We start from the raw sequence: 26,142 nt of genomic DNA, 5'->3' as shown, positions 1-26,142 counted from the left end.
CTGTATATTTTTTACGAAGGATGAAGTGTAATTTCTAAACCTAATATTATTCGGTAAAACAGAAACTATTCATTAGATTAGGCTGTTCTTGTTATATCAGATGCTTCGTCTAGAATTCCCTTGGACAGCTCTATAAAAAATGTCCTTGTGAAGTCGTCTTAATATTCTATAACAAATATTGGGTTACTCACTAGTTTCTAAATCTCTTGAAAGATGGCGCGACGTTTTTCACAACGTATAAAGAAAATAGTTTGGTAATAGCTAAACTAGTTTGAGAAAAATGACTCTTAATTTTCTCTGTATATAGTATTCAAATACTTAGTTATGTTACACAAGCTATAATTAAATTGGAAAATATATTAACTAAGTAAAAATATGTATTTATTATAACTGTTTAGACTAACATATTTTCCTGTACACTAACAGTATCGTAAATATTCAACGGTAGCCAACATAAAAACGAAAATAAGATTGTTATACCATACAGCCACATGCTAATGAAATAAATAGTTTGACAACAGTTAGTTGTAACTAGTAGTGTTAAACGTAAAGTGTAATAAACGTACCCAATAAGCATCACGTTTAGAACATTCATGTTGGAATTCTAAAGTTTAGGAATTTCAAGAGTTTGGAAGAGTACAGCAACATGTTGAAGCAAACTCATTGTATTCGGCTGTAACTGGAGAACATAATTCTTTAGCTTGTGGAGTTTCTCAGCTCTGCACAAACCACAGTAAAAGCCTTAATTAATATTTTAATCAACTGGGTAAGTAGAATAGCTGTTAGAGAAATATTAACAATTAACATGACTTGTAGGTATTTCAATATTTTTGTTATCAATTAATTTACCCTTGAAAATTTGGTAAAGTGCAATGCGCAACCAATCGTTCGGCTTAAATAGATAGGTACAACAGTTTTATATGAGTGTAATGTGTTTATCGGAAACGTCTTTCTGTTTCTTCTTGACACTCAATAAATTGAAAGCTAATTAAGTTGTTAGATTACTTTTTAACTAGATATGTTTTCGTAACATCTGTGAATATTCTAGATGTTTAACATTCTGACACCCAACTACCCACAGTAAAATCCTTCCAGTGTACATTAAAAGAGTTAAAAACGAGTTAAGATAATAGTACAATACGTATTTATGAGGCAGCGTAGATACAAGAGACAACTAAGAAGTGATAATAATTATTGTAAAACAAAAGCGATTAATATAGGTTAGCTAATGCAAAACTAGCTCAGTTTCGAGCATTCATTACCTAAAGAACTTTTGCGTGTATCTTTTATAAAAATAAACAGCAGAATTTTGCTGTTGTTGTTCTTAAGATCTTCTTACTTTTCATTTTAGACGTCGTGATCTACATTTGTAGAGTTTTATTTGGGACACACAATCTAGTTCTGTAATAATCAGCACAGCGGGATTTCCAGTTGGAACCAGTTTAACAGCGGTGTGTATTTAGTACTACACACTTTTCTTATACCACAGTTCTTCCTGACTATTAAAATACGAACACGGTAAACATGTATATATATAAGATATTGTTTCTGTTATACTTACAAATCATGTTTCAACATTCAACTCTCGTTCTCTATGATTTCCAAAGATAACAAGAGAAAACGGTGAAGTATGAAAGCTTACTACTAGAAAAAAAATGTATTTTTACGTCAAAAAGTGGTATCATACAAAAATGTGGTTGCAAAGATAATTTTGATAACACGATTAAAAGCTATGTTCTTATTCGTTTTATAATGCTGTAATGAACCTTATAATTTACTCGCTGGAGTACCCGTCTTTTGCACGGATGAAACAAAGTTTTTGTAACAGAGATTAGATTGTTCGTTTGTTTGTTTTTGAGTTTCGCGCAAAACTAATCGAGGGCTATTTGCGCTATCCGTCACTAATTTAGCAGTGTAAGACTAGAGGGAAGGCAGCTAGTCATCATCACCCACCGCCAACTCTTGGGCTACTCTTTTACCAACGAATAGTAGGATTGACTGTAACATTATAACGCCGCCACGGCTGAAAGGGCGAGCATGTTTGGTGCGACTGGGATTCGAACCCGCGACTCTCGGATTACACGCTTGGCCATGCCGGGCCCCAGAGAATAAAATATTGTACTTCGGTTGTTATTGTTGTTAATATAACATACATTAAAGGTGCAATTAAATACATGAAAGTACTAATACTGAAAAATAACTGTATAATGTTTTCAAGAATTCAATCAATATGAAATTAAATAGGGAGTCCACCTCGCCCACCCAACCCTAATAACGATTCTCATATCATCTACATACCCGTGTTAAATTTGCAGTTGATTGATCAAAAAATGTAAAAACGTGTAAGTATTTATGTTTCTTTATAATTAAGCACAAAGCTACGCAGTGGGCTATTTGTGTTCTGCCGCTACGAGTATCGAAACCCGGATTCTAACGTTGTAACTCCGCAGACATGCCTCATGTCATTGAGGGGGTGGAGCGAAACGTATGAGTAACTGCTGTGTCTGTATACATGCAATATATTGACATTTATTTATACAGATTCTGTTCTGTATATTTTTGAAATATCGCTGTTAGCCTTTTCAAGTAGTATCGTAGACTACAAATAGTCATGACTTCCTGGACTAGATATGTTTTGTTTTGACTTGTTATTTCAGTTATAGTTGTTCAAATACATAAAGTTATTCTCACGAAACATGGTGGCAAATAACATTAAATTTTTTCTTTGAATCTGTCTGTTTTTTCTTTTGGAGTTCCTTAGCTTTGGATTGATTACAACGTTAAAATGAAGCAATAAAGAATAAGTGAGTATAATTATCATTGGTAGAGAGATATAGTTGAGTATATTTATTCTAAGTAGTGATGTGTAGTCTTACTGTAAAGGACGTAACGTATATGTCATTATCTATGTATGTAACCAAAACTCCTGCAACATCTATTGAATGGTATCATAAACAAAAATATATGAACGTTTTCCTGCTCTGGATGTTCAAGATTTAGACAATTATAAAAATAACTGTGATATATGCAACAACAATTACTTTATTATTTTATAATAGAACACAATGCCAAATAGAAGTACTATTTTCAAAACAAGAACATGACTTTCACTTTGACTTTTTTTGGAGTAATTTCTAAATGTAGTACTGATAAACTGGAGTTTTAAAAAATGTCATTCATTCATTAAACTGTACCACTTTAAATATATTGGTTTAGTTTGGTTCGAATGTCGCGCAAAACTTCGCGAAAGCTATCTGCGATAGCCGTTCCTAATTTAGAAGTGAAAGACTAGATGGAAGGCAACTAGTCATCACCTAGTTGACTATAATTTCTGTGTATAGAGAGGTATGGCTGAGTACAACCATTCTTACTATAATTAATCTTAGTAATAATATAGAATTGAGTATAAGTCACCCAGTAGTTCAGCTAGTGTCTTAATTCGAGCTTCGATAGACCTGATATTTGTGTATATGTACTTAACAACAACCAAATCAACTGAGTTTAATTATTCTGGATAATAATGTATAATTGAGTATAATTATGCTGAATAATAATATATAATTGAGTTGAATTATTCTGGGTGATAACGTATAATTCAATATAATTATTCTTTGCAATGTTTAATTGAGTTAAATTACTCTAGGTAATAATGTATAATAGAGTTCGATTACTCTAGATAGATGATGAAATACAACTGAATGTGACTGACTCGTAAAAGATAAAGTTTTATTCAAACAGCTACACATACAATGATAAAAAGTATATGAATGTTTAGTCAAAAATAATAATAATATTTTATTTCTTCAGATTTTAACTATCTTTCTCATATCAAGTAATGTTCATAGATTCGTTTATAATCAGTGAAACCTGTTGAATTTAGCTAAAGTATGCGGAAAGAAGACGACTAATAGCGCTGTTCGACTGATCTCCTTTAGGTTTGGTACCGGAAGCAGGAAGAACACTAGTACATTCACTAGTTTGAGAATCAAATCCGGTGCAAATGACATCCGGAAGACGGGATACTGCTGTGCGCAAAAGTTCCTGAATGAAATCGACAGCTTCTTTGCCGCATTTGCTCTCTAAATTGTCTCGGAAGCAGCTTTCAAATCGACGGTAAGTGCTAATGAAGTAGTGAGAGAAAACAATATAATAAAGTTACACATCATTATAATATCAGAATGCCTGTTCGTTAGAAATACTGGTTCGTTTACCAAAACACTTGGTTTTTATATGAATATGAAAGTATGAATTAAAACGTCAGGTAGAGCCACAGATGTCGAAAAACACTTAACCAAAGAAGAAACATTCACCAGTTTCGGGCTGACTCGGTTTTATCATCTGTTATAATAGTTTTTTGAATTACATGAACTAAGGTAATTATTTATTATTAAAGTCTCCAGCCAGTAGTTAAGTGGAAAAATTCCACTAATTTATTATTCGAGAATATCTATTTTTTTCTCATTTCATAAATTTACGTCATTTAGAAGCAGAAAGTTTCTTAAGTCACAAGAGTAAAGAGAAACAGAATGTACAAACAAAATTTCCTGTTCTCTCACAAGAAGGTTAGTAAAAGAAAAACAAGAAACAGTGATTTATATTTTAATTATGCGCACACATGGTTGTCAGGCGTATTACCTTTAATTATATTCTGATGAACTGTCGTAAATTTCAATAAAAAATCATGCCATTGGTGTTTGCATTCTAAACGATATACTCACAGAACCCCTTAAGTTAATGTATAACTCGTCCCTAACTTTGAATTATAAAGACAAGGAAGAAATTAGGTTAACAGCATCCGCTGCTACAAGGGCTTTGTTATGGTTTTGAAGAGAATAAGAAGGTTGGCACTTTTATAAAACACTCACGAGTAACTAAAAACATTATTGACGTTGTGGTGCGAATCCTAGGTCTTCAGACTTGCAGTCCTACGTTAGGTAGTGGACCACACCCTACTCAAAACGTACTCTGACAGATACGTTTTATGTGTTTTCTTACAGCAAGGTCACATCGGGTTATCTGCTGTGTTAACCGATGAGAATCGAGCCCCTGATTTGAGCATTGTAAGTCCAAAGACTTACCGTTGTCCTAGCGGAGGACCAGATACGTTTTCTTCATTTATTTGAAATTGCAGTGAAATTTTATTATCATCTTGAAAGTTGTTGTATAAATATTTTTTTGTTTTCTTAAACTTAAAAATTAAAGAAAAAGTTACGCTCTATGACTTCTGACTCATTATCAACAGAAATCTGACTTGACCCAGTGGTTAGGGCGTTTAATTGGTAATCTACGAATCGCATTTTCGAATATACGTTTCTGGAAATGCTAGCCCTTTCAGCTGTGGGAAAATTATAATGTTATAGCCAGTCCCACTCTTTGTTGGTAAAATAGTAACCTGAGAGGTGGCGTGAGCGTTGTTGGCTAGCTGTCTTGCATCTAGTCTATCATTGCAACCTATTCCATATTATAAATAAGTGAAATGGTAGGACCTGCATTAATCTCTAAGCCCTTAAAACTCTTTACGAATCACGCTTTCGTTAATAAAAAACTATTCAACATAAAATAAGTTATAGTAGTTTTTAGGTAGATTAAAAGAGATAAAAATTAAAGATAAGGCTTTGGGCGAAGCTCGGTCCAGAAGTTAACGTCTAGGACTGAAGACCTGAAATTCCATATATCGTATTTAACAGTTGCTTACCATCCACTTTACAGATAATAGAGAAAGAGAAAAAATTATATATACCTAACGATCATTTGAATATATATCTCACGTTTTTGGCCTTTATATGGATGTATATCACAGATATCTGACAATCATTTGGACATCTTTCAGTAATTCAATGTGGTTTTTCAATTTTAATTTAGTGTCATATAATCAAATAACAATCAATCAAGAGTATTTAAATAACACAAGGACGACAATGAAGTGGTTATCATTCTTTCTGTATAGTTTTGTTTATTTACAACAGAACGTTTTTCAAGGATATTAAATACATTTTTATCTTTACACATCCTCCGGTAGCTCAACAGTAAGCTTGATGGTTTATAATTCTAAAATTCTGGGCTTCACCTATTTGTGCAAGGTAGAATAAATTGACCATTGTGAACCTTTGTGCTTAATAACAAATAAATAAATAAAAATATCTGTACACATCATGACACCAAATCTTAGACTGAATGTCAAACTATCACGTTTTGATTTTGGCAAGTATTAATTTTATTTTTTTTGCGTAGAACTGAGGCTCCGTGGTTCGCATGTATTATTGCCCAAAAAAATAATGTTCAGCGGTTTTGGTCTGGTAGAGCTATGAGAGTAATGGTCAAATCCAACTATTCAGTCTGTCAAGTTTAACCCAAGAATTATTGGTGGGTGGTGTTGATCAGTTGCTTTTCTTTCAGTGCGTCTCTTCAAAACTAGGATAACAGTTCCACATACCCCTTATATAGCTATGCGCGTAATTTAACAAAACCCACAGATAACGCTTTGAATCCGATTATTATATTTATTATTGGTTAATCAAGCTTGCAATTATTGAAAACCTAATCTTCTGACCTAATGTTATGGAAACTCTACATTTTGTATTTGGAATTACTCTTCATGAGAAAAACAAAATAGATAAAAAACCTTCCTTTAGTTCACACAGCAATCGTCATCTGACACAAATATTGTAATTTTGTTATTTTTAAAGAGCAAGATAAACCAATATTTAGTTTATTTGCCAGCACTTTACGACATATAAGAGCTAAATGGTCAGTTCAGAGACCCTAAAGATGAGATATAGCTGTTCCTAACATAGAACTCTGTTTTAAAGCAAAGCTACATTAGACACATCTGTTCTGTCCACCACAGGAAAACGTATCCGGATTTTAATATTTTAATATTATAATCTTACCGCTGTACTATCGGAGGACCCTGATGTAGGACCTACTGACTAATTGTAACCGAATAGCGGCATTTGCGGAGACTCAGTGATGTCGAGAAAACCCACTCATAGAGAGAAATATATATGCAAAAACGGCTCGTTTGGGTTGAGAAAATATTTTACATAGAAGAGCGAACAACGTTTCGACCTTCTTCGGTCATCGTCAGGTTCACAAAGAAAGAGGTAACTGACCGGAAGCTGACCACATGTTTGAAAGGGGTTGTGCAACTGAGTGTTGGAACGTAGAGGGCGGTGTTAGATGTTTGAATATATAATTTTATTTATTTTATTATATTCCGACACTCAGTTGCACAACCCCTTTCAAACATGTGGTCAGCTTCCGGTCAGTTACCTCTTTCTTTGTGAACCTGACGATGACCGAAGAAGGTCGAAACGTTGTTCGCTCTTCTATGTAAAATATTTTCTCAACCCAAACGAGCCGTTTTTGCATATATATTTGCGGAGTCTGTTGCAGCTATAATGCTCCACACAGCTGAAAGTGCAAGAGATGTTCAAACGTATATCACAGCTCGAACCGTGGACCTTATGATTCGCATTCTAGCACGCTAACCACTGCATCATATCCAGTCCCAAACCAAAAGAATGAATAGGCCTTTTACTTTTTTGTTTACTAGAAACTGAGAAGAAAATAAATTTATCAAATATTGAAAATAAATAACATCATTTATGGAAAATATTCATTGCCAGTGATTTAACATTAGGCATATATGTATACTTTTTAACGACAGCTTTAATGAATACTATGATTTGGCGACTGTTGTCAAACCACAGATGATAAATTTAAGCATGATTTTCTTTAATGTTCTCTAAATCACCATTAACATTTGTGCAATGTTTAACCGTAACTGTATCGAAGTGACCAAGCAAATAAATAATTACGAATGTTATGAACATAGAAACAGTTTGACAACTCCCGTTTTTCAGGAATATAATTTTAATTCTCTACATAAACTAAATGAAATTAAAAGTTCTAAGTGGTTATAAGTCATTCTGTATGATTTTGTTTATTTACAACAGAAAGTTTTCTAAAGGTATTAAATAACTTTTTCTTTTTAGATCGCCTTCGGTTGATCAATAGGCACACATATATATGACACACTATATAACTTTTTAAAAAAAACTTAAGTGTTGAACGAGTGATTATTATGTTAATACCTTTTGCCACATAAGAATAAACAATCTCTTAGAAATAATGTTGATAATGAATGTAATAAACGAGATATAAGTAATTATGCAACACCAAAAAATATAAACCTTGCACTAGAAGAGTTCTTCATGAACGTGGCAATAATAGAGTTGAAGCTAAATAACACATTTGAAATACCCGTTATGAAATATGAGGAAAACAATACCAAGTTGATTAATTCATAAAGTGTAAAATGTTTGAAGATTAAAACAACTGATCATTCGAGACTTTAAGAAGAAAAATATGAAGGTAAAATTGAGTAAATTTAATAAAAGATAGGTGATGCTGCTTAAGATTAGAGATAGATAAATATTAAAGTACATATTTCTTAAGGCAAAGAAAGAAAAATATATTCAATTAACTGCTGTTCACTGTAACTTTAGAAAATAAATTAAAGTAACTGTTCCCTCAAATAAAATAATAAAAAACACTTGGGTTCTCCATAATCACACCCAAAGTCAACTCGTAGCAACGCCATTGTTTACATAATTAAGGTTGTAGCAGGAAAACAAAAATCCACTCAAAGCTTTACTTGAATGAAGCTGAGCATATCCTCTGGTACATTAACAAAATAATAAAAAAATTTAATTAAACAATGGATGTATCTTCAATGGACTTCTCTTTGATCATTTGTATCTTGGTACTGAATGTATACCTTCACTTTCAGAAGAGGTTCAGTTAAACGTTTGTCTAGCTGTTTGTGGCCTAAGATTGACTTCGCTGTCCTTCCAGTAACATTATTTATATAGTAATGGCAACGTCGGACAATAATGATTACTCGTAGTCATGAAAATGATCACTCTCGACAATGAGAGGAATAATTCCAATGGAGTACAATAATCTTCAAAACGGGACAAGCCCAAGCTTTATACACTTTGTTGGCCAAAGAAATATAACCAATTTTTATATCACAGAAATACATAGAATGAGAAGAAGTACAAATATATACAGAGGGCGTACAAAAATAGTCGCTTCCTTGAAATATGGTGTTGATTTGTTATATCTTTTTATTAAATAACAGAAAAATAAGTAAACATTTTAGTTTTTTTAACGTACTCGACGAAATCTGTTCAAATATGATCTCAAAGAAAGATGGCAGTCCTTCGTAACAACGAGAATCCCACTCGAAGTTAAAATGTATCTCAAGACGGCTGGTATGGGTTTTAAAATTTTATTTTTAAAATAAAGTAGAGAACAACGTTTCGATCTTCGTAGGTCATCTTCAGTTTGAGCAAACTGTCTTTGTTAACCAGAGGATAACGTAAGAAGACCGAAACGTTGTTTCCTACTTTACTTTAATAAAAGTTTTAACACCCATACCAGCCGTTTTGAGATACCGAGTGACAGTCAATTACTCAGGAATATCTGCACAAACTCATTAAAAGCATGTTACGTTGATGTAAAGCAGTACTGAAATCCAAGGAAATGTCGACTAAGCATTAACTTGTGAAACTGGTTTGTACTGAAAGCCAAGGAAATGTCGACTAAGTATTAACTTGTGAAACTGGTTTGTACTGAAAGCCAAGGAAATACCGACTAAGTATTAACTTGTGAAACTGGTTTGTGTTATTTTGAGTTTCATTTTTACGTTCTATTATTGCAGATAATCGTATTTGGTCATTTTGTAGGATATTTGGTATAAGACGATCTAACAAACTACAACAGGAGCACAACACGTTTTATGAGAAAATGTTAATAAAATCATGAAAAGTTCAGGTATTACTACTTACAATAGATACTTACCAACAACCAACTGTGACACGGTTCTCAAATTTTGTTCCTGTAATAGTTTCCAAAGCTGTCTGCAGATCTTGAAAACAAATTTGGTTTTCGTCAAATGCTCCATTTAGACAGGCAGCATTCTTTAGATATTCTGAGGAAACAGAAAGAAACTGTTAAAAGGCATTAAGGATCATAATGTGTACTACAGTGGAGCCCCTCACTAACGACTTCAAAAATGCCTCGACAAAAAGGTCGTTAATGAGGGGGAGTCGTTAGTGAGGGGTGGATACCCAATTCGTTACCAAGACTTAAATTATGTACGTTTTTATAATAGGTAATCGGTCTCTGTTCATTTTAAGGGTATGGAGTATTTAAAAACGAAATAAAAAAATGCGGTAATACGTAATGCAAAATATATTTTCACTAGTTCTCACTACTTTACCTTGATTTTATGAGGCTATTAAATGTTTAAACACAAGTCTATTCACCATTCTGTACACAAAAAATGTTCAAATGCAGGTTTAAAATACGATCCTAAAATACATTTCTTAAAAACATCACTGTAAAATGTTACACGCAAAAGTGTTCAAATACTGGCTGGATATACGATCGTAAACTAAAGAAATCACTAATGTTCATGCAGACTTAAAAGACGATCATAAAAAACATTTTCTTAAATCACTAATGCTCATGCAGACTTAAAATGCGATGATAAAATACATTTTTATAAAGAAATCACTGGAAAAGAAATGCTACACACGCACAAAAATGATCAAATACAGATCTTCATATTATGCACACTAATCTTGTCTGTTAAATAATCCGATTTAGTGTTCCTAATTCATTATGTACTATAGAATAAGCGCACTGAGCGCATTGAGAATAAGATTAATTTACCAATGAAAATTAATCTTCTTTTCGATTCGACGCACTCGAAATAGATTTATTGTTGAAGTAGATTACGTAATACTGTTTAACTACGGAATAATTAAACTCATTTGTAATATGCCATAAATGAGAAGGCAGACCGCTATGTAACTTCACAGAATATGCCACATAATAATGTCACTTAGTCGTTAGTGAGAGGTAAAATAATCAAAATTGTTCAATTTGGTAGGTCGTTAGTCGCGTTTCAGGGGAAGTCGTCCACGAGGGGTCAATTTAATGCAAACAGGGTACCGTCAAAAATTTTCCAGTCGTATGACAGGGGAAGTCGTTAGTAAGGGGGTCGTTAGTGAGGGGTTCCACTGTATATAATTTGGCCACATTTCCCTATAATCCAGTTGTACAGTGTCCTAGAGAACAACATTTTAGGTGTTGGCTTTGTTGTTGTTTTGTTAACATAGCTTTCCCAACTAAAGGTTTCAGATCTAAAACCAGCTGTTAAACCAGTTTTACTTAAAGATGAAATTTCCGTTATCCTACAATCTACAAGTAGTTATAGAAATTACTTTAAAATTACACATAGTTCTAGAATAGTGTTTATATTGATTTGTTGACTGTTAGGTCCAATGTTGCCGAGCCCGGCATGGCCAGGTGGTTAGGGCGCACGACTCACATTTGAGGTGGGTTTGAATCCTAGCCATACCAAACATAGTCGCATTTTCAGCCGTAGGGGCGTTATAATGTACGGTCAATCCCCCTATTAGTTCGTAAAAAGAGTTGGCGGTGGGTGATGATGACTAGTTGCCTTTCGTCTAGCCTTACGCTGCTAAATTATCGACTGCTAGCGCAGATAACCCTCATGTAGCTTTGTGTGAAATTCAAGACAAACAAACAAACCAAAGCTGCACTAATGGGTTACCTCTCTACACCCACCTTATAAGCCCTTAAAGGTATCACTGAGTCACCAGATATAGGCATATTAATGGTATTATGAATCATTAATATAAAATGTCCAATTCTCCACCACTTTCAATAAGGCATTCAATTTAAAATACTTACATGGAGCTCCTTAATAATTTCCTCTCGCCCTAGCTTTCAACTCCTGACTACGTCATTTAGGAAGCTTGGGTCCTTTTACAGTAACTAAGATGTGTTATTAGACATCGCAATAAGACTGGTTTGTTTAACTCCTTTACTCTAAATTAAAATATAAGGGTCTCCAGTAACACAGAATCTAAAACTGTTGTTCAGTTTGTTTTAATAGGTAATTATATTTTGAAAATCATTCTAACACGTGAAAAGAACTGAGTTGTTTTAGCACAAAGCTATACAATGAGCTATGTTCATCGCAAGAAATCGAATCCTAGATTTTAGAGTTGTAAACGCATAAACTTATCAGTTACCCATCAGGAAATTGTAGGGAAAACTACAATAAATAAATAAATAAAATAAGGAAAGTACGTAAGGCATTATAGTTTTACGTCACAAAGTAAAATAAAAACAGAATGAATAAATTAAGGAACAACAGTAACAGTCATTTGTCTTCACGGTCATAAAAACTTACCAGCCTTCTAAAAACATCTCAATTCCGTAGACAAAAGAATCCATTTCACTATGGAAATAGAGTAACAAAACAGTCTATCGTTTCTTGACATACTCATCAGCAAACAAGCAAGACAAATAACCAGAACTGTGTACAAAAAACCCACCCACATGAACAGATATTACACTTCCAGCCCTATCATCCAAACTCGATAAAACGTGATATGATCCAATGCCGAAACAAGAGAGCAGAAAACATTTGCGATCAGACATCCATCGAAGCAGAATGCCGAAAGATCATAGATAGTTTTAAACAGAATGGTTACACCTTCATCACAAACTCCTTGAAGAAGACCACGACAGAAAGAAAAGATCAGAAAGTCACCACCATTTAACTACCATACCTGCAACATTTCAGTGAAAAACTCAAACGCATAGCCAAAACATTCAACATAGAAGTCTGGTGGAAATCATACAATACCTTAAGGTCCATTTTGGTAACAAACAAACAACGACCTACCAATGAGAATATCTGAAACGTCATCTATGTAAATCCGTGTTCCTGCAACGACACATACATTGGAGAAACGGGAAGAAAACTCGCGACAAGAATAGAAGAACATAATGATAGTACAAGGCTCATGAAAACACAAAATTCAGTCATTGTAGAGCATGTCACATCAACTGGACACAGAATAAACTGGAGGAAAACTAGAATAATCGACAGACAAATTTTGGAAGACAAGAAAAATCAAAGAACCATTTTATATTAACTGAATAAATAAAACACATGCTTTAATTAAACACCACATAAGTATTTTAAACAAAGAAAATTGGACTAAATACTGTAACACATTAGACAATAGGAATAATAACTCAAAAGAAATTTAGAAAAAAATGAATCATTAATGGAAGAAAAGAACAATAATAAACTATTCCAACACATTAAGTACAATAACGTGACCGCTACAACTGTCGTCGATAAAGCGAATCTACTGCCGACTACTTCACCACTTCTTTTGCAGACATTAATTCACCAACATTCAACCATTCACCGATACTTAATATAGACAACCATGTGTTAAGCAGACCTAATTTATACACTCCACTGTTTCCGGCCAATATCACTAACAACACGACTCTACCAACCGCTCATGATATGTTCGGAGATTAATAACAATGAGGAAATTAAAAACTAACCTATCAAAACTCAAAAACTCCTCTCCTGGAGATTATGGTATTACAAACATTATCTTAAAAAATGCATCCATTAACCTTTTACAACATCTTCTTAATATAATGAACCTATCTTTACTCATTGGTTATTTCACCGACACCTGGGAAAAAGGTTAAAATAACTGTAATGCCGAAAACTAATACTGGAAACTCTAACCCCGACAATTTCAGACTAATAAGTCTATTGAGCTACATTTGTAAACTTCTGGAAAGAATAATCTCAAGAAGACTGCTTTTATTTTGCGAAAACAATAACCTCATTCCTGAAAAAACAGCTACATCACTTCAACAGAACAAAGTCGCAAGAATGGCACTTCGATTACCCAAATACACTCGCATAAAATACATGCACGAAATTTGCAAAATACCTCTTCTCACGGATCGCCTTACAACACTAGCCCACAAATACTATAAAAACGAAGAGACACGTAACTCCTTAACCGCTAAATTACATACCATGACAAACGCCCCACACAAAATAATATCTCCATACAACACTTATCTGGCCTCCAAAACATAAAGTAACACTAAACACAATTTATTGATTGACGTACTATTCATTATTCGATGCTTTCGTTATATTCCAGCACTGGGCACAGGACAGGTAGAATATTAGGCGCCTGTCTTGTGAAAGTGGGTTTTCTCGGGGTAATCCCGTTCATCCTCCCCCCACAGCAAACTATGCGACATTTGGATATACAGATCCCAGCCAAACCGTGGCCCTGACATTGAGACGTTTAATATGTTATTGACCTGCTTCTTTTCGTTCTTATTCAAGTAAAGCCTGGATTCCCCTCTCTCCGCCGCCTCGAATCAACTGGACATTTTTGTTGCTTTTCTCTGAAACTACCTTCACTATGTCAACTTTTATAAACATCCAATATGTAACAGAACTAAGAGAAATTAAATCTAAACTTTCATAGCACACATCAAAATTCTATCGTGAGCGAGACAAATGGGAATATCAATATTCCTGACCACCCCAGTCGGGATGTTCATCTTCCTCCAAAACTAAATACCTGCCACGGAATTTTTGTGTTTTATATATATATATATATATACACTGACTTGAAGACGAAAAGTGGAAGATTTTCGAAACATCGTCCACTACACTTGTGTCTCCACAACAGGCAGTTGCCGTCTATTCTACAAAGTTTCATCATGAGTACTCTGCCTGAACAATCTATCAAAGATATTTATTGCCTCAGATTTTTTAATCTATATTCATATTTTTTGTTGTTTTTTCTATTCAATTCCGGTGTCTTTAATTGTTATATCTAGCTGGATAATGTTATTCTACGTATCACTTTCTCATTGTTTCTGATAATTTATGATATTTATTGCCTCAGATTTGTTAACCTTTATTAATGTTTTTTGTTGTTGTTTTTTGTTTTTTTACAGACTGGACACCAGTGATTTACAGCTACAGTAGAACAAAACATGTAGACACGTAGACAAAGTAGCAGTTCCTCTACGTGATGTAATTGGAAAGGATAATTCATGTTGCAACATTTGCAAATATCTACCATGAACTTACGTACCTCTCAGTTGCTGAAACGGATTCTTGGAAGTATTTGATCATTTACGATTGCTGGGCATTGTAAAACACGTGGAGGCCTCAATACATCGTAAAAAACCTTCCTACAGTAAAAACTACGTAAAAGGCCCCTGCGTCCCCTGGTGGGTTAGCAGTAAATTTACGGGTTTATAAAGCTCAAATCAGAGGTTCCATTCTCTTTGTTGACACCGCAGATAGTCCGATGTAGTTTTGTTATTAAAAAACAGTACAAACGCACACACACAAAGGCCTTCAGTAGTAAAAACTGCATCTCAGATAGTCCATAATCAAGACCATCAATACTATAAGTTGTGAAAGAAGAGGTCATGAAGCATTGATACTTATTCTAGTATCATTACTCTAGGATATAAATACTCCTCTGTATGTAAGATCAATGGTCGGGTTACATAAATTTAATAAACTTACGTTCTCGAATGCTCGTTCCAGATTTGCAGTATTCATCCATAAGGTGTTCTGGTCCTTCAGATAAAAAACCAAATATTTCACGCTGAACAGGTGTCATACAGGTCTTTGTATAGTTACTCAAACAACTACCGGCCTCTTGGATCTGGCTGTGAAAAAGACGTTTTGGTTACTATTAATTCTAACATCTTAAAACGAACTTATTGTTTCATCGTAAAAATACTATACGGATTTAAGTTTCCACAAATGAAAAAAACAAAACGTATATTCTGTTAGTGAGGTATATGACATAAGCATTGTTAAGAAACATCATACATATCGACTGAAGAACCATGTACGATGATTGTTTTGGAATTTCGCACAAAGCTACTCGAGGGCTATCTGTACTATCCGTCCCTAATTTAGCAGTGTAAGACTAGAGGGAAGGCAGCTAGTCATCACCACCCACCGCCAACTCTTGGACTACTCTTTTACCAACGAATAGTGGGATTGACCGTCACATTATAACGCCCCCACGGCTGAAAGGGCGAGCATTTTTGTCGCCACCGGGATGCGAACCTGCAACCCTCAGATTACGAGTCGCACGCCTTAACACGCTTGGCCATGCCGGGCCCATGTACGATGAAGGACATGATTATTGTTGAGAAATATTGCAAGTAACGCGTTGTTAAACGTCAGAATCTGGCAATACAATAGAAACAATGAACATAATATTCGTGATAAAATCAAGCTAACTGTAAGCTTTTCTTTTGAATATTCTTAATTGATCCAGTATGGTTTTCAACTAAGAGCGTGTTTTCTTATTGACCCTCACATTATAACGCCCCCACGGCTGAAAGGGCAAGCATGTTTGGCGCGACCGGGATGCGAACCCGCAACCCTCAGATTACGAGTCGCACGCCTTAACACGCTTGCCATATCGGGCTATCTGCTGAGCCCACCGAGAGGAATCGATCCCCTGATTTTTGCGTGGTAAATCCGTAGAAGACATACCGCTATAATAGCGGAGAGCGTAAAATAAGAAGGTTTGACAATTGCTATGTTTTATGTCAAATCACTGCTTGACGGGTCTTTTGTTTTTGTTTTTAATACAATAACTCGTAAGCATGTTAATTTCATATAAATATGAAAAATATATATATCATGTTGTTTAATGTTAGAAGTTGACTAAACAATAGATACAAGACGCGTAACGTTTATTATTATGTTGTTTAATGTCAGAAGTTGATTAAACAATAGCTACAAAAAGCTTAACGTTTGGGATAAAAATTATATCAAGAGCTATAGTTTTTAGTTCCCATTCTGTTCATAGTTGTCCCTCATTTTGAAGTGATAGACTAGAGGAAATCCTTTGCTCTGAATTTCGCAGAAAGCTACTCGAGGGATACTTGCACTGTCCATCCCTAATTTAACAACGATAGACTAGAGAAAAGACAGTTGGTCAACACTACTCACCGCCAACTCTTGGACTACTCTTTTTTCCAACGAGTATTAGGATTGACCGTTATGTTATGGCACTTCGCAGCTGAAAGGGCGGGCATGTTCGGTGATGTTGATTTGAACCCACCACCCACCGATTGCTAGTCAAGCACACTAACCACCAGTCCATGTCAGATCTAAAGGAGTGTGTGTGTGTTTTCTTATAGTAAAGCCACATCAGGCTATCTGCTGAGCCCACCGAAGGGAATCGAACTCCTGATTTTAGCGTTGTAAATCCGTAGACTTACCTCTCTCTTACGTTATAAGACATGAATGGAATAAGCATGAATGGATTAACGAGATTCCAACTGTCCCTATCTACTATCTAGCGAAACCACAGCCAAGGGAACGGGCTTGGAGAACTCAGCGGGGAAAGAAATTTCTATTCTTTGTTTTCACTAACAAACTTCAGTCGTATCTGAAGTTCTAATAGAGGGTAGACCTAGAGGAAATAAAGCTCGTAAATATTAGCCACCGCCAGCTCTTGAGCTATTTTTATCTGATAAAATAGTGGGGTTTGACTGTCAATATTATAACACATTCATGGCTCCAAAACGCGGAGAACGTTTGTGCAACTGTTGGTCACGAATTATAAATGTTAGGATTCATAGCCCAAGTAAGACTGGTCCTGAACTATAGGGCCGGATATTATTAAGCGTGCAATTGATTAAAATTGTTTTTATGTTCGATTTCCCACCAAGTTATACAGGCTACTTGCGCTTGCTGTCCCTAATTTTTAAATATCACTAACTTTCAACTTCTTGGAAACTGTTCGAAACTTTTACAACACACTCATGACCCTAAAGCCACGAGAAGCGAACCATAAACCTTGGGAACCAGCTCTCTAACCATTAGGCCACGCCCAATCTAGTCTTATTATATATTAATAAACTCCATAATATAAAGGTTGTTGTCTTGCGAATTTATTTTCTGAAAAAGAAATGAATATAATTTGAAAATAAATCACAACCACTTCAGTAAAAAGAGTAACAATTGATAAAAATTTGGAATATTCTTAAACTAAATCCCCCCCTCAGTGGCACATTGGAATGTCTGCGTACTTACGTCGCTAGAAACCAGGTTTCGATACGCATGGTGAGCAAAGCAGGGATAGGCCGTTGTGTAGCTTTATTCTTATCTACAAACAAGTCAACAAACCCAAACTATATTTAACATAAACGTAAAGCTAAATGTATTTGTTGAATAAATGTGCTCGATGCATTTCTAAAACTATCATAAACATTGGATGAGACAGTAGGTTGATTAGTGAAAATTTTATTGAGATGTCCAGTCTACAAGGTATGGTGATAACAGATGTAAGCGTTGTTGAAAGCGATCATGTCATATACGTGTTCACAGCAAAAATACATAAAATAATCAAGATGATGGATTGTATATTATTCAAAATTTTCAAGAACATCTGTTAAAACATTGGTCAAATTAAATAGGAATTGTTGAGAAGTGTCATATGTATTATTGAAGGCACTCTTAAAGTGGCGTAATATTTGTCAGAAAACGCAATAATAATAGATGTATTATATATTACGAATGAGTAAACTAAAAGAGTTACACAAAGTGTTTATGAGTGGTTCTCAACACCATTAAAATATTTAGGACTTAAAAATGAAAACGTTTTACTACTCACGAGCATTCACGGTTTAGATCCTCTTCTGACTGGGGAAATTCTTGTGCTTGAATGGATTGCAGTAGACCCGCTCCACACACATCTATTTCTCGCAGATGGCAGTTTTGGGAAGAAACTTGAGAGAAGCCTATAACAACAAAAATTATTTCAGTACTTGGCTACGCCTAATTTTAACAGATAGAACTCAAAAGTGTTCTCCTTTCTGCAATCAATTTACGACATGATACAACATACACATATAATGCTTTCATCATCGTGAAGTTAGCTCTAGCCTAGAGAGTTTTATTCAATTGTCGAGAACCATGGTACTGAGTTTCAGTCGGCGCAATTTGTTTTTTTCATAAATGATGGACACATGTTAATATGTTCCTCACCATGAATTTATATTCAGCCTACCTAGTTTGATATGCTACTCGAAAATCATTGTAATGACTTCAGTCGGTACAGTTCACTTTATTTGTTCTTTATTGTACCGTGGCATAATGTTCATCAAGAAATTTGCTTCAGCACCATTTCATTGAGCAACAGTTCATGTATTTTAGTGTACCTTTCTAATGTGATAATAATATTCTGTTCATATAATTTGGCATAGTTTTAAACTACTGAAGTATTAATCAACTTGATTCTTTGTGTTGAACTTTGCACGAAGCTACTTGGAGGCTATTTGCGCTAGTCGTATCTAATTTAGCAGTGTAAAGGCTAAATGCAACGAACAGTGGGATTAGACGTCACTAGATCTTAAAGTAGAAGCATGTTCGAGGACAAGATTCGACCCCGCGACCCTAAGATTGCGCGTCGAGCAACCTAACCAGTGCATTGTGATCATCTTCGTATTGGTTCTGATCTATAATTCACAGAGTTCAAAAGTTATGTACAGCTTTTCCATTCACATAAACTAAACTAATTTTGATCGAAAAAACGTACTACGTGTCAAAGAGAGATGTAACATATAATCATGGCTCTATTTTCAGTCCGAAAAATAAATTCGTCAAAAGCCACGAGAATATAGAGTTTATGTTAAAATTGTTTTCTGTCATCTTGACAATAAGTAATTTGTGTTTTTTACAGTCTTACAAAGAAAATTAAAATTTATACAACTGATAAACTATCTGTTCTATTACGCAATTTCTTTGTTTGTGGAACCTAATGAGACTATGGTTTGAGATATAAGTAATAAAAGTATACTTAAATATTTTTAACTTTATAAAGCATAAGAAATTAATAAGTGTTGTTTATAAAGTGACATGGAACAGTAGTTCTCAAACTATTTTTTCTAAGGCTCCCTTCATGTGAACAAAACGTTTTGAGGGCCCCAACCTATACCTTTAACATGGTGGTTGAGAAACAGTGCAGTAGTAAAAACAATAACAAATCCATTCGACACATTGTACCATTTAATTCATTTAACACCATTTGTGTCGGTTTATTATTTATTTAGGATTGAAATTCATTCAGAAGCTAGTTTTTCGGCACATTTTTGTCGGCCCTCAAAAAAGCCGCGGCTCCCACTTTGAGAAACACTGGTATGAAGCATCAATAGCATCATATAAGATAAAGCAAAATAAAATAAGTACGAAACCTAAAATTTATGGTAAATATGGGATGGGTTAATAGTAATCTAGCAAAGAACGGTTTATAAGCATCAAGGTTTTATATATATGTGTATGCTAAGCTGGAATTCCTCTACAGTAGGTTCCTGTAACTTACTGGCGATAGATTCGAATGATAAACTGTCAGAATATCAATCCACTTGGTTTAAGATAATACATTCAAAAATATCACAGTCGTATCTGAAGTTCTAAATAACTTTAATTCTTGACAAAAGTCCACACAGGTTAATTCGATTACTTTAGAACCCAACTAACAAAACGAAGTATTTTTATCTACTCTGTTTCTTACTATACAATCTACGACAGATTTACTTACATTACCATAGTTGTATCTAAACGTTTACACACAGGTGGGTTTGTTTACTTTAGAACACTCTTTGAGAAGACAAACTATTCTCCTTATGTCCGTTAAAGTGAGTTTCTCAGTTTATTGTTTAACCACAGTTGTATCCAAAGCTTAAATAATTAGCTCTTTTTCTTTTTCGTTAAAAGTACACACAGCCTGTTTCAGTTACTTTGGAACCCTATTGACAAGACAAAATAATTTGTTTATATCTCTGTTGTTACACATTATAGAGTTAGCGCGTTAAGGCGTGGTAAACGAGTCGCTATGCTCGCCCTCCCACGTTATAATGTGACGGTCAATCCCACTATTCGTTGGTAAAAAGTTTGGGTGGTGATGACTAGCTGCCTTCCCTCTGTCTTACACTGCTAAATTAGGGACGGCTACAGATACCTCGAGTATAGAAATTCAAAACAAACAAACAAACACATTATAAGGTTCATTTATTTGCCAACCAAGGCCCGGCATGGCCAAGCGTGTTAAGGCGTGCGACTCGTTATCTGAGAGTCGCGGGTTCGCATCCCCGCCGCGCCAAACATGCTCGCCCTCCCAGCCGTGGGGGCGTTATAATGTGACGGTCAATCCCACTATTCGTTGGTAAAAGAGTAGCCCAAGAGCTGGCGGTGGGTGGTGATGACTAGCTGCCTTCCCTCTAGTCTTACACTACTAAATTAGGGACGGCTAGCACAGATAGCCCTCGAGTAGCTTTGTGCAAAATTCAAAAAACAAACACACATTGCCAACTAGCTCCATTTTATTTCACTAATTTTTTCTGACTGAACTTCACCTGACTTGCGCTAGTTTGATCGTCTACATGTATACATTTTCACTGAAGTATCAAATTTTATATAAACTACGCAGTCGACTCTCTAGTGTAACAATATCAATTTAAGCTAACGAGAATAATATTGAAGATTTATGAAATTTGATGTCAACAACACGACAATAATTGAACCACACACACACAACGTGGAGCTCTTACCGAGTCACGCAACCAAACTTGTCATAACTATCACCTTTAAAATAACCTTGACTCTCTTATTCTGAAAAATAAATAATCATTATATACTATATACGACAAATAAACAGAATACTAACTATTAAATTAAACAGTCTTGTATCTCCAAGAATAAGCGTAATTAAGAGGCTTTATTTGGGGGAACTTACTTGAAGTGGTTATATTTAGAGAAACTAATTACATGGTAAGTTTCCCAAATTAAATCCACTTAATTATGAATATAAATCATTGTTTGTCAGTCCGTATTACACTATGTAACAAAATTTTTTCTTTTTCTTGTTCCTAAGCAGAAAGTGTTATTTCCCAATTGCTTATGCCTAAAGTAAATGGAAAATACCTATTTTTCTCTTCAAACTTTGCTTTTGTGACCTGGAAGCGTATAACGAAAACATGATGGGAGACTATATTTGGGGGCCGATACGTGAAAGTGATTTACATTACAGTCGCAAATCTCGAAAAACTACTCACTTCTAAACATTTTTATATAACTTTAGTATAAATACATGTAAAGTTTGATTCGTATGTTGTTTTATTAACACCTTATATAAATGAAAATGTGCAAATTTGCCCGTTTTTACATAGAAAATAGGTTACTTTCTAAATTTCATTATCCAGGTCACAAAAGTAAAGTTTGAAGGGAATAATGACCATTTTTTGTACTTTTTACAACGTAAACAATTAAGAAATAACACATACTATCCAAGAACAAAATTTGTGTTACATAGTGCTATATTATCAAAATGTGCCTCCACACAGAAATATAGGATGAACTACAATAAATCACAACAAAAGCATATTAGTAAGGAGTTTTTTACCATTGTATCTTTTGAATAGAGTGTTCAACATTCTATCAAACATAATATCTTAACATCTCTGCCCACAAGAATGTAAAAAACATGTTATTAATATAATAAGAGTGAAACATTTGTACAAGCCTATGATAGAAAAGTGGCAATGCTAAGATTATGTTTACAATTATAACTGCACATGAAGTTCACGCCCACATTTAAATCTTAATGAAAGTGTGGTTATGCATACCCATTGTCACGATATTAACTATTTTATAGCCTTGCTAGTGCATTTATAGGTGAAGGCAATGAGAAAAAGATTTGGATATAGACATCACAAAATCTCTAAAGCCTTCTAAACGTTCTAGACAAGACGCTTTCTTTAGCCTTGTTAATAAGTAAATTATGATTTAAGGTTATATAGATAACAATTATGATAATAACTCCAAGGAGATCATTAAGTCAATGTCTAGCGGCGTTGGTTAGACCTCATTTTAAAAACTGTGTTCATTTTCCGTCACCTTATTAAATAATGTTGTTGGAGATGGTCAATATGATTACAGGTTTGTAGAGATTATCGTACGTAAATAGGTTCAAATATTTCGACATATTTCTTAGGTAGAGGAGAAGGCCTAGGGGTAACAACCCTGATATTTTTTATAACGTTAGAGGCTTGAAATCAATAAATCTAAATACCAGTTTCATTTAAGTCTGCAGATAGTGAGACTTCAGGGCATAACTTTAAAATATGGAAAATCAGAACAAGATTCCAGTCGGTTGACTTACGTAATAGTTTGCTTTCAAGTGTATTAGAAGCTGTAACATTTAAACATTTTTAAAGAAGATTTTATACGATTTCAGAGATTGTTAATAGTGAAAAATGAGTTAACTTAAATGGGCATTATTATCCTTTGGAATCGAAGTAAAATAAAATAACTTAATGTTCGATTTCCAATAAAGTGACGCCTTCCATAGTAAAACGAATTTTCGATCGAATCTCACTAGCCATTCCTTTTCTATTCTTCATAGGTTTCGATATGTGGTCTATCTTTTATGATACCTTTTACACCATAACTTTACTTTTAAAGAGCCATTCTGTTTGGATAAGAGCATAGTTACAGTGTGTTCATCGCGGACAACTGATTTTAGCATTGTAAGTTACTATACTTATCGGTAACCCACTGGGAAATAAAGAACGTTTATATATACGTTACATTTCGTAGCATGTGTTCCATCAATCCTGAACAATTTCTTTCGTGTTCAAAGTTTTTATATCACAAGTTTGATTTGGGTGAGATAAATTATTTAAAAATTGAAAAACAAAATATTTAAACTTTAATAACAAAAGTCTAATAATGGTTTACAATTTAATTTTATTGGCCTGAATACTTCGTATTTGATTTTGTAAATATCCTAATTATTTTACCAGACTGGTTTTAAAAGGTATGAAAAGTTGTAAGTATTCAGCTGTATCTTTATTTTACAGGTGCATTACATCGTGGAAAACATTTTCCAAAACACATGATAAAAGGTAACCACGCCCAACAAATACCCCAGAAAATAAACGTTTATTCTATCAGCAGTATCAACTACATACAGAACATTTCTGTTTGGCAATTTGCGGCTATTAGTTTATCATTACATCAGTTCTTCGAATATAAGAAAGTAATTCAATAAATAGGTCAAACTAAATTATGCTTGTTGCTTTAAACCGTTAATAAAAGAGTACTGACGAAGAGAATGACAATTCGCATTTTATGTCTACTCACACTTATCGAGTTTTATTTTTAAAAAAATACTTACCTAGTACTTTTCCTAGTTTGTTTGTTTGTTTTTGAAATTCGCACAAAGCTACTCGAGGGCTATCTGTGTTAGCCGTCCCTAATTTAGCAGTGTAAGACTAGAGGGAAGGCAGATAGTCATCATCACCCGCCGCCAACTCTTGGGCTACTCTTTTACCAACGAATAGTGGGATTGACCGAAACATTATAACGCCCCCACGGCTGAAAGGGCGAGCATGTTTGGCGCGACGGGGATGCGAACCCGCGACCCTTAGATTACGAGTCGCACGCCTTTACACCCCTGGCCATGCCGGGCCACTTTTCTTAGAAAACACTCTAAATATCTATCGCTTTTTTTCTTGTTCTTCCTCTTTCTCAGATTGCATAATAAATCAAAAAATTGTTTTGTCTCCCAGGGTTTCCTTGTATCGTTATCTTTACGAAAGTTTCTCCAAAATGAAATAACCTCATTGATAACCTTGATTTAAAGCAATGGTTGGTCACAGATATTTCGATTAATTGTTCAATCAAATTATGAAATATAGTTGCAAGAATTGTTTGAAAGAAATTTTGTGTATAACCCTAACAAAAAGTGAGCACTTACCAAATGCCAAGACGAGACATACAATGTATAACGTTTCCATTGCGGTGAGCATGAGAAGCTGGAGCTCACTAGAATATAATCAGGTTATGCTTCGCTTATCTCTGAGTATATAATGTTGTTCTCTTTATATATACGGACTATATATAATGTTAGGTCACTTTGTAAACAAGTAGGCTGGGTTTTCAGGTGAAGGAAAGTGACATTTTTGTTAAATCACGTGGATACTTGTTAAGTAACCTTCTTTAAAACTTACGAACTTGATATGCATCGGATTATCGAACAAAATATTAAAAATTGCGGTAATTAACTCTTTCTTATATTTTAATAACCATAAAAAGTGTTGCCTTTTTACTGTACCATACAAAAAACACGAATGTTGGAGTACGAAAAGGGAAAAAAAATCATTCAAAATATATGTAAATTAGCTCTTAGACAAAACTGTAATTATTTTTAAAACAAAATAAGTATGGAACGTTTTTATTTAAATTTACAGCGTTGTAGTAATCATAAGGATCTTATAAACAGTTGTACCACATGATTTATTACAGTAGTATTTTATTAACATAATAAAAATAGAAAAGCTGTCATTGAGTTTTGAAACTTTTTAAGATATATGTAATTGAATGAGTTATAACAGGTATTTTCATAAGGTTCACGTAATTATTCACACATTTGTCAAACAGCAGTAGTAAACTGAAAATATTTTATTAATTTATTGCTCTAATTTTCCCACTTTAATCGTTTTTGTAAACTTAAAACCGATCAATACATGTTTAATAAATGAAAATTCTGCTTAGAAATCCGTAAGCCCCCCGTTAGTACAGCGGTATGTCTCCGGATTTACAACGCTAAAGTCAGCGGTTCGATTCTCCTCGGTAGGCTGAGCAGATAGCCTGATGTAGCTATGCTATAAGAAAAACACACACACACAAGAAATCCGTAAACTCTATATTTTGTTTCTGAAGGTAGACAATGATTCGTCTGTCACCTGTGAACGAAAGATATCTTATATCACTCTAAATAAGAAAAGCATTCAAAATCATATGTAGAGGGCGCTATGTGACTCATTATTTATTTTTCTCACACTTCTGGATCTTATTTTTGAAATCCTGAAGTATAGATACAGGCGTTAACCTTGGAATACATAGAAATGACTGCAAATGAAAATTTAGTCTCGTTCAAAATCGAGTTCTTATTTCAAGATTTGCTTGCATCATAAAGAACGAATTTTTCTTACTTTGGGTGTGACTTATGTTAAACTTGCAGTGTTGCCTGGCATTGCCAAATGGCAAAGACTAGCTGCCTTTCCTCTAGTCTTACATTGCTTAATTAAGAACGGTTATCACAGAATGCTTTGCGCTAAATTTAAAACAAACCAAAG

General features: G+C 34.3%; 1 protein-coding gene across 1 annotated transcript; it reads right to left on the bottom strand.

The window, feature by feature from the left end:
- Positions 1-3,701: 3,701 nt before the first annotated feature.
- Positions 3,702-24,911, bottom strand: LOC143223053 (uncharacterized). Its single transcript, XM_076450453.1, has 5 exons — positions 24,762-24,911; positions 18,618-18,744; positions 15,497-15,642; positions 9,871-10,000; positions 3,702-4,120 (listed from the first exon to the last, which is right to left on the bottom strand). Exons 1-5 carry the CDS (start codon positions 24,811-24,813, stop codon positions 3,877-3,879), a joined length of 699 nt encoding a protein of 232 aa, XP_076306568.1. The 5' UTR covers positions 24,814-24,911; the 3' UTR covers positions 3,702-3,876.
- Between the last annotated feature and the right edge of the window lie 1,231 nt (positions 24,912-26,142).

This window comes from Tachypleus tridentatus, chromosome 8, assembly GCF_004210375.1.
Source record: "Tachypleus tridentatus isolate NWPU-2018 chromosome 8, ASM421037v1, whole genome shotgun sequence".
NCBI lineage: Eukaryota > Metazoa > Arthropoda > Merostomata > Xiphosura > Limulidae > Tachypleus > Tachypleus tridentatus.
The sequence above is the reverse complement of the archived record's forward strand: the minus strand, read 5'-3'. Positions and strand labels throughout refer to the sequence as shown.

Coding starts and splice junctions, on each gene's coding strand:
- LOC143223053 (XM_076450453.1), bottom strand. CDS start 24,813: ATGCTCACCGCAATGGAAACGTTATACATTGTATGTCTCGTCTTGGCA. Junction 15,643..18,617: donor GATCTAAACCGTGAATGCTC/GTGAGTAGTAAA, acceptor TCTTTTTCACAG/CCAGATCCAAGAGGCCGGTA. Junction 4,121..9,870: donor CGTGTCACAGTTGGTTGTTG/GTAAGTATCTAT, acceptor CTACTTCATTAG/CACTTACCGTCGATTTGAAA.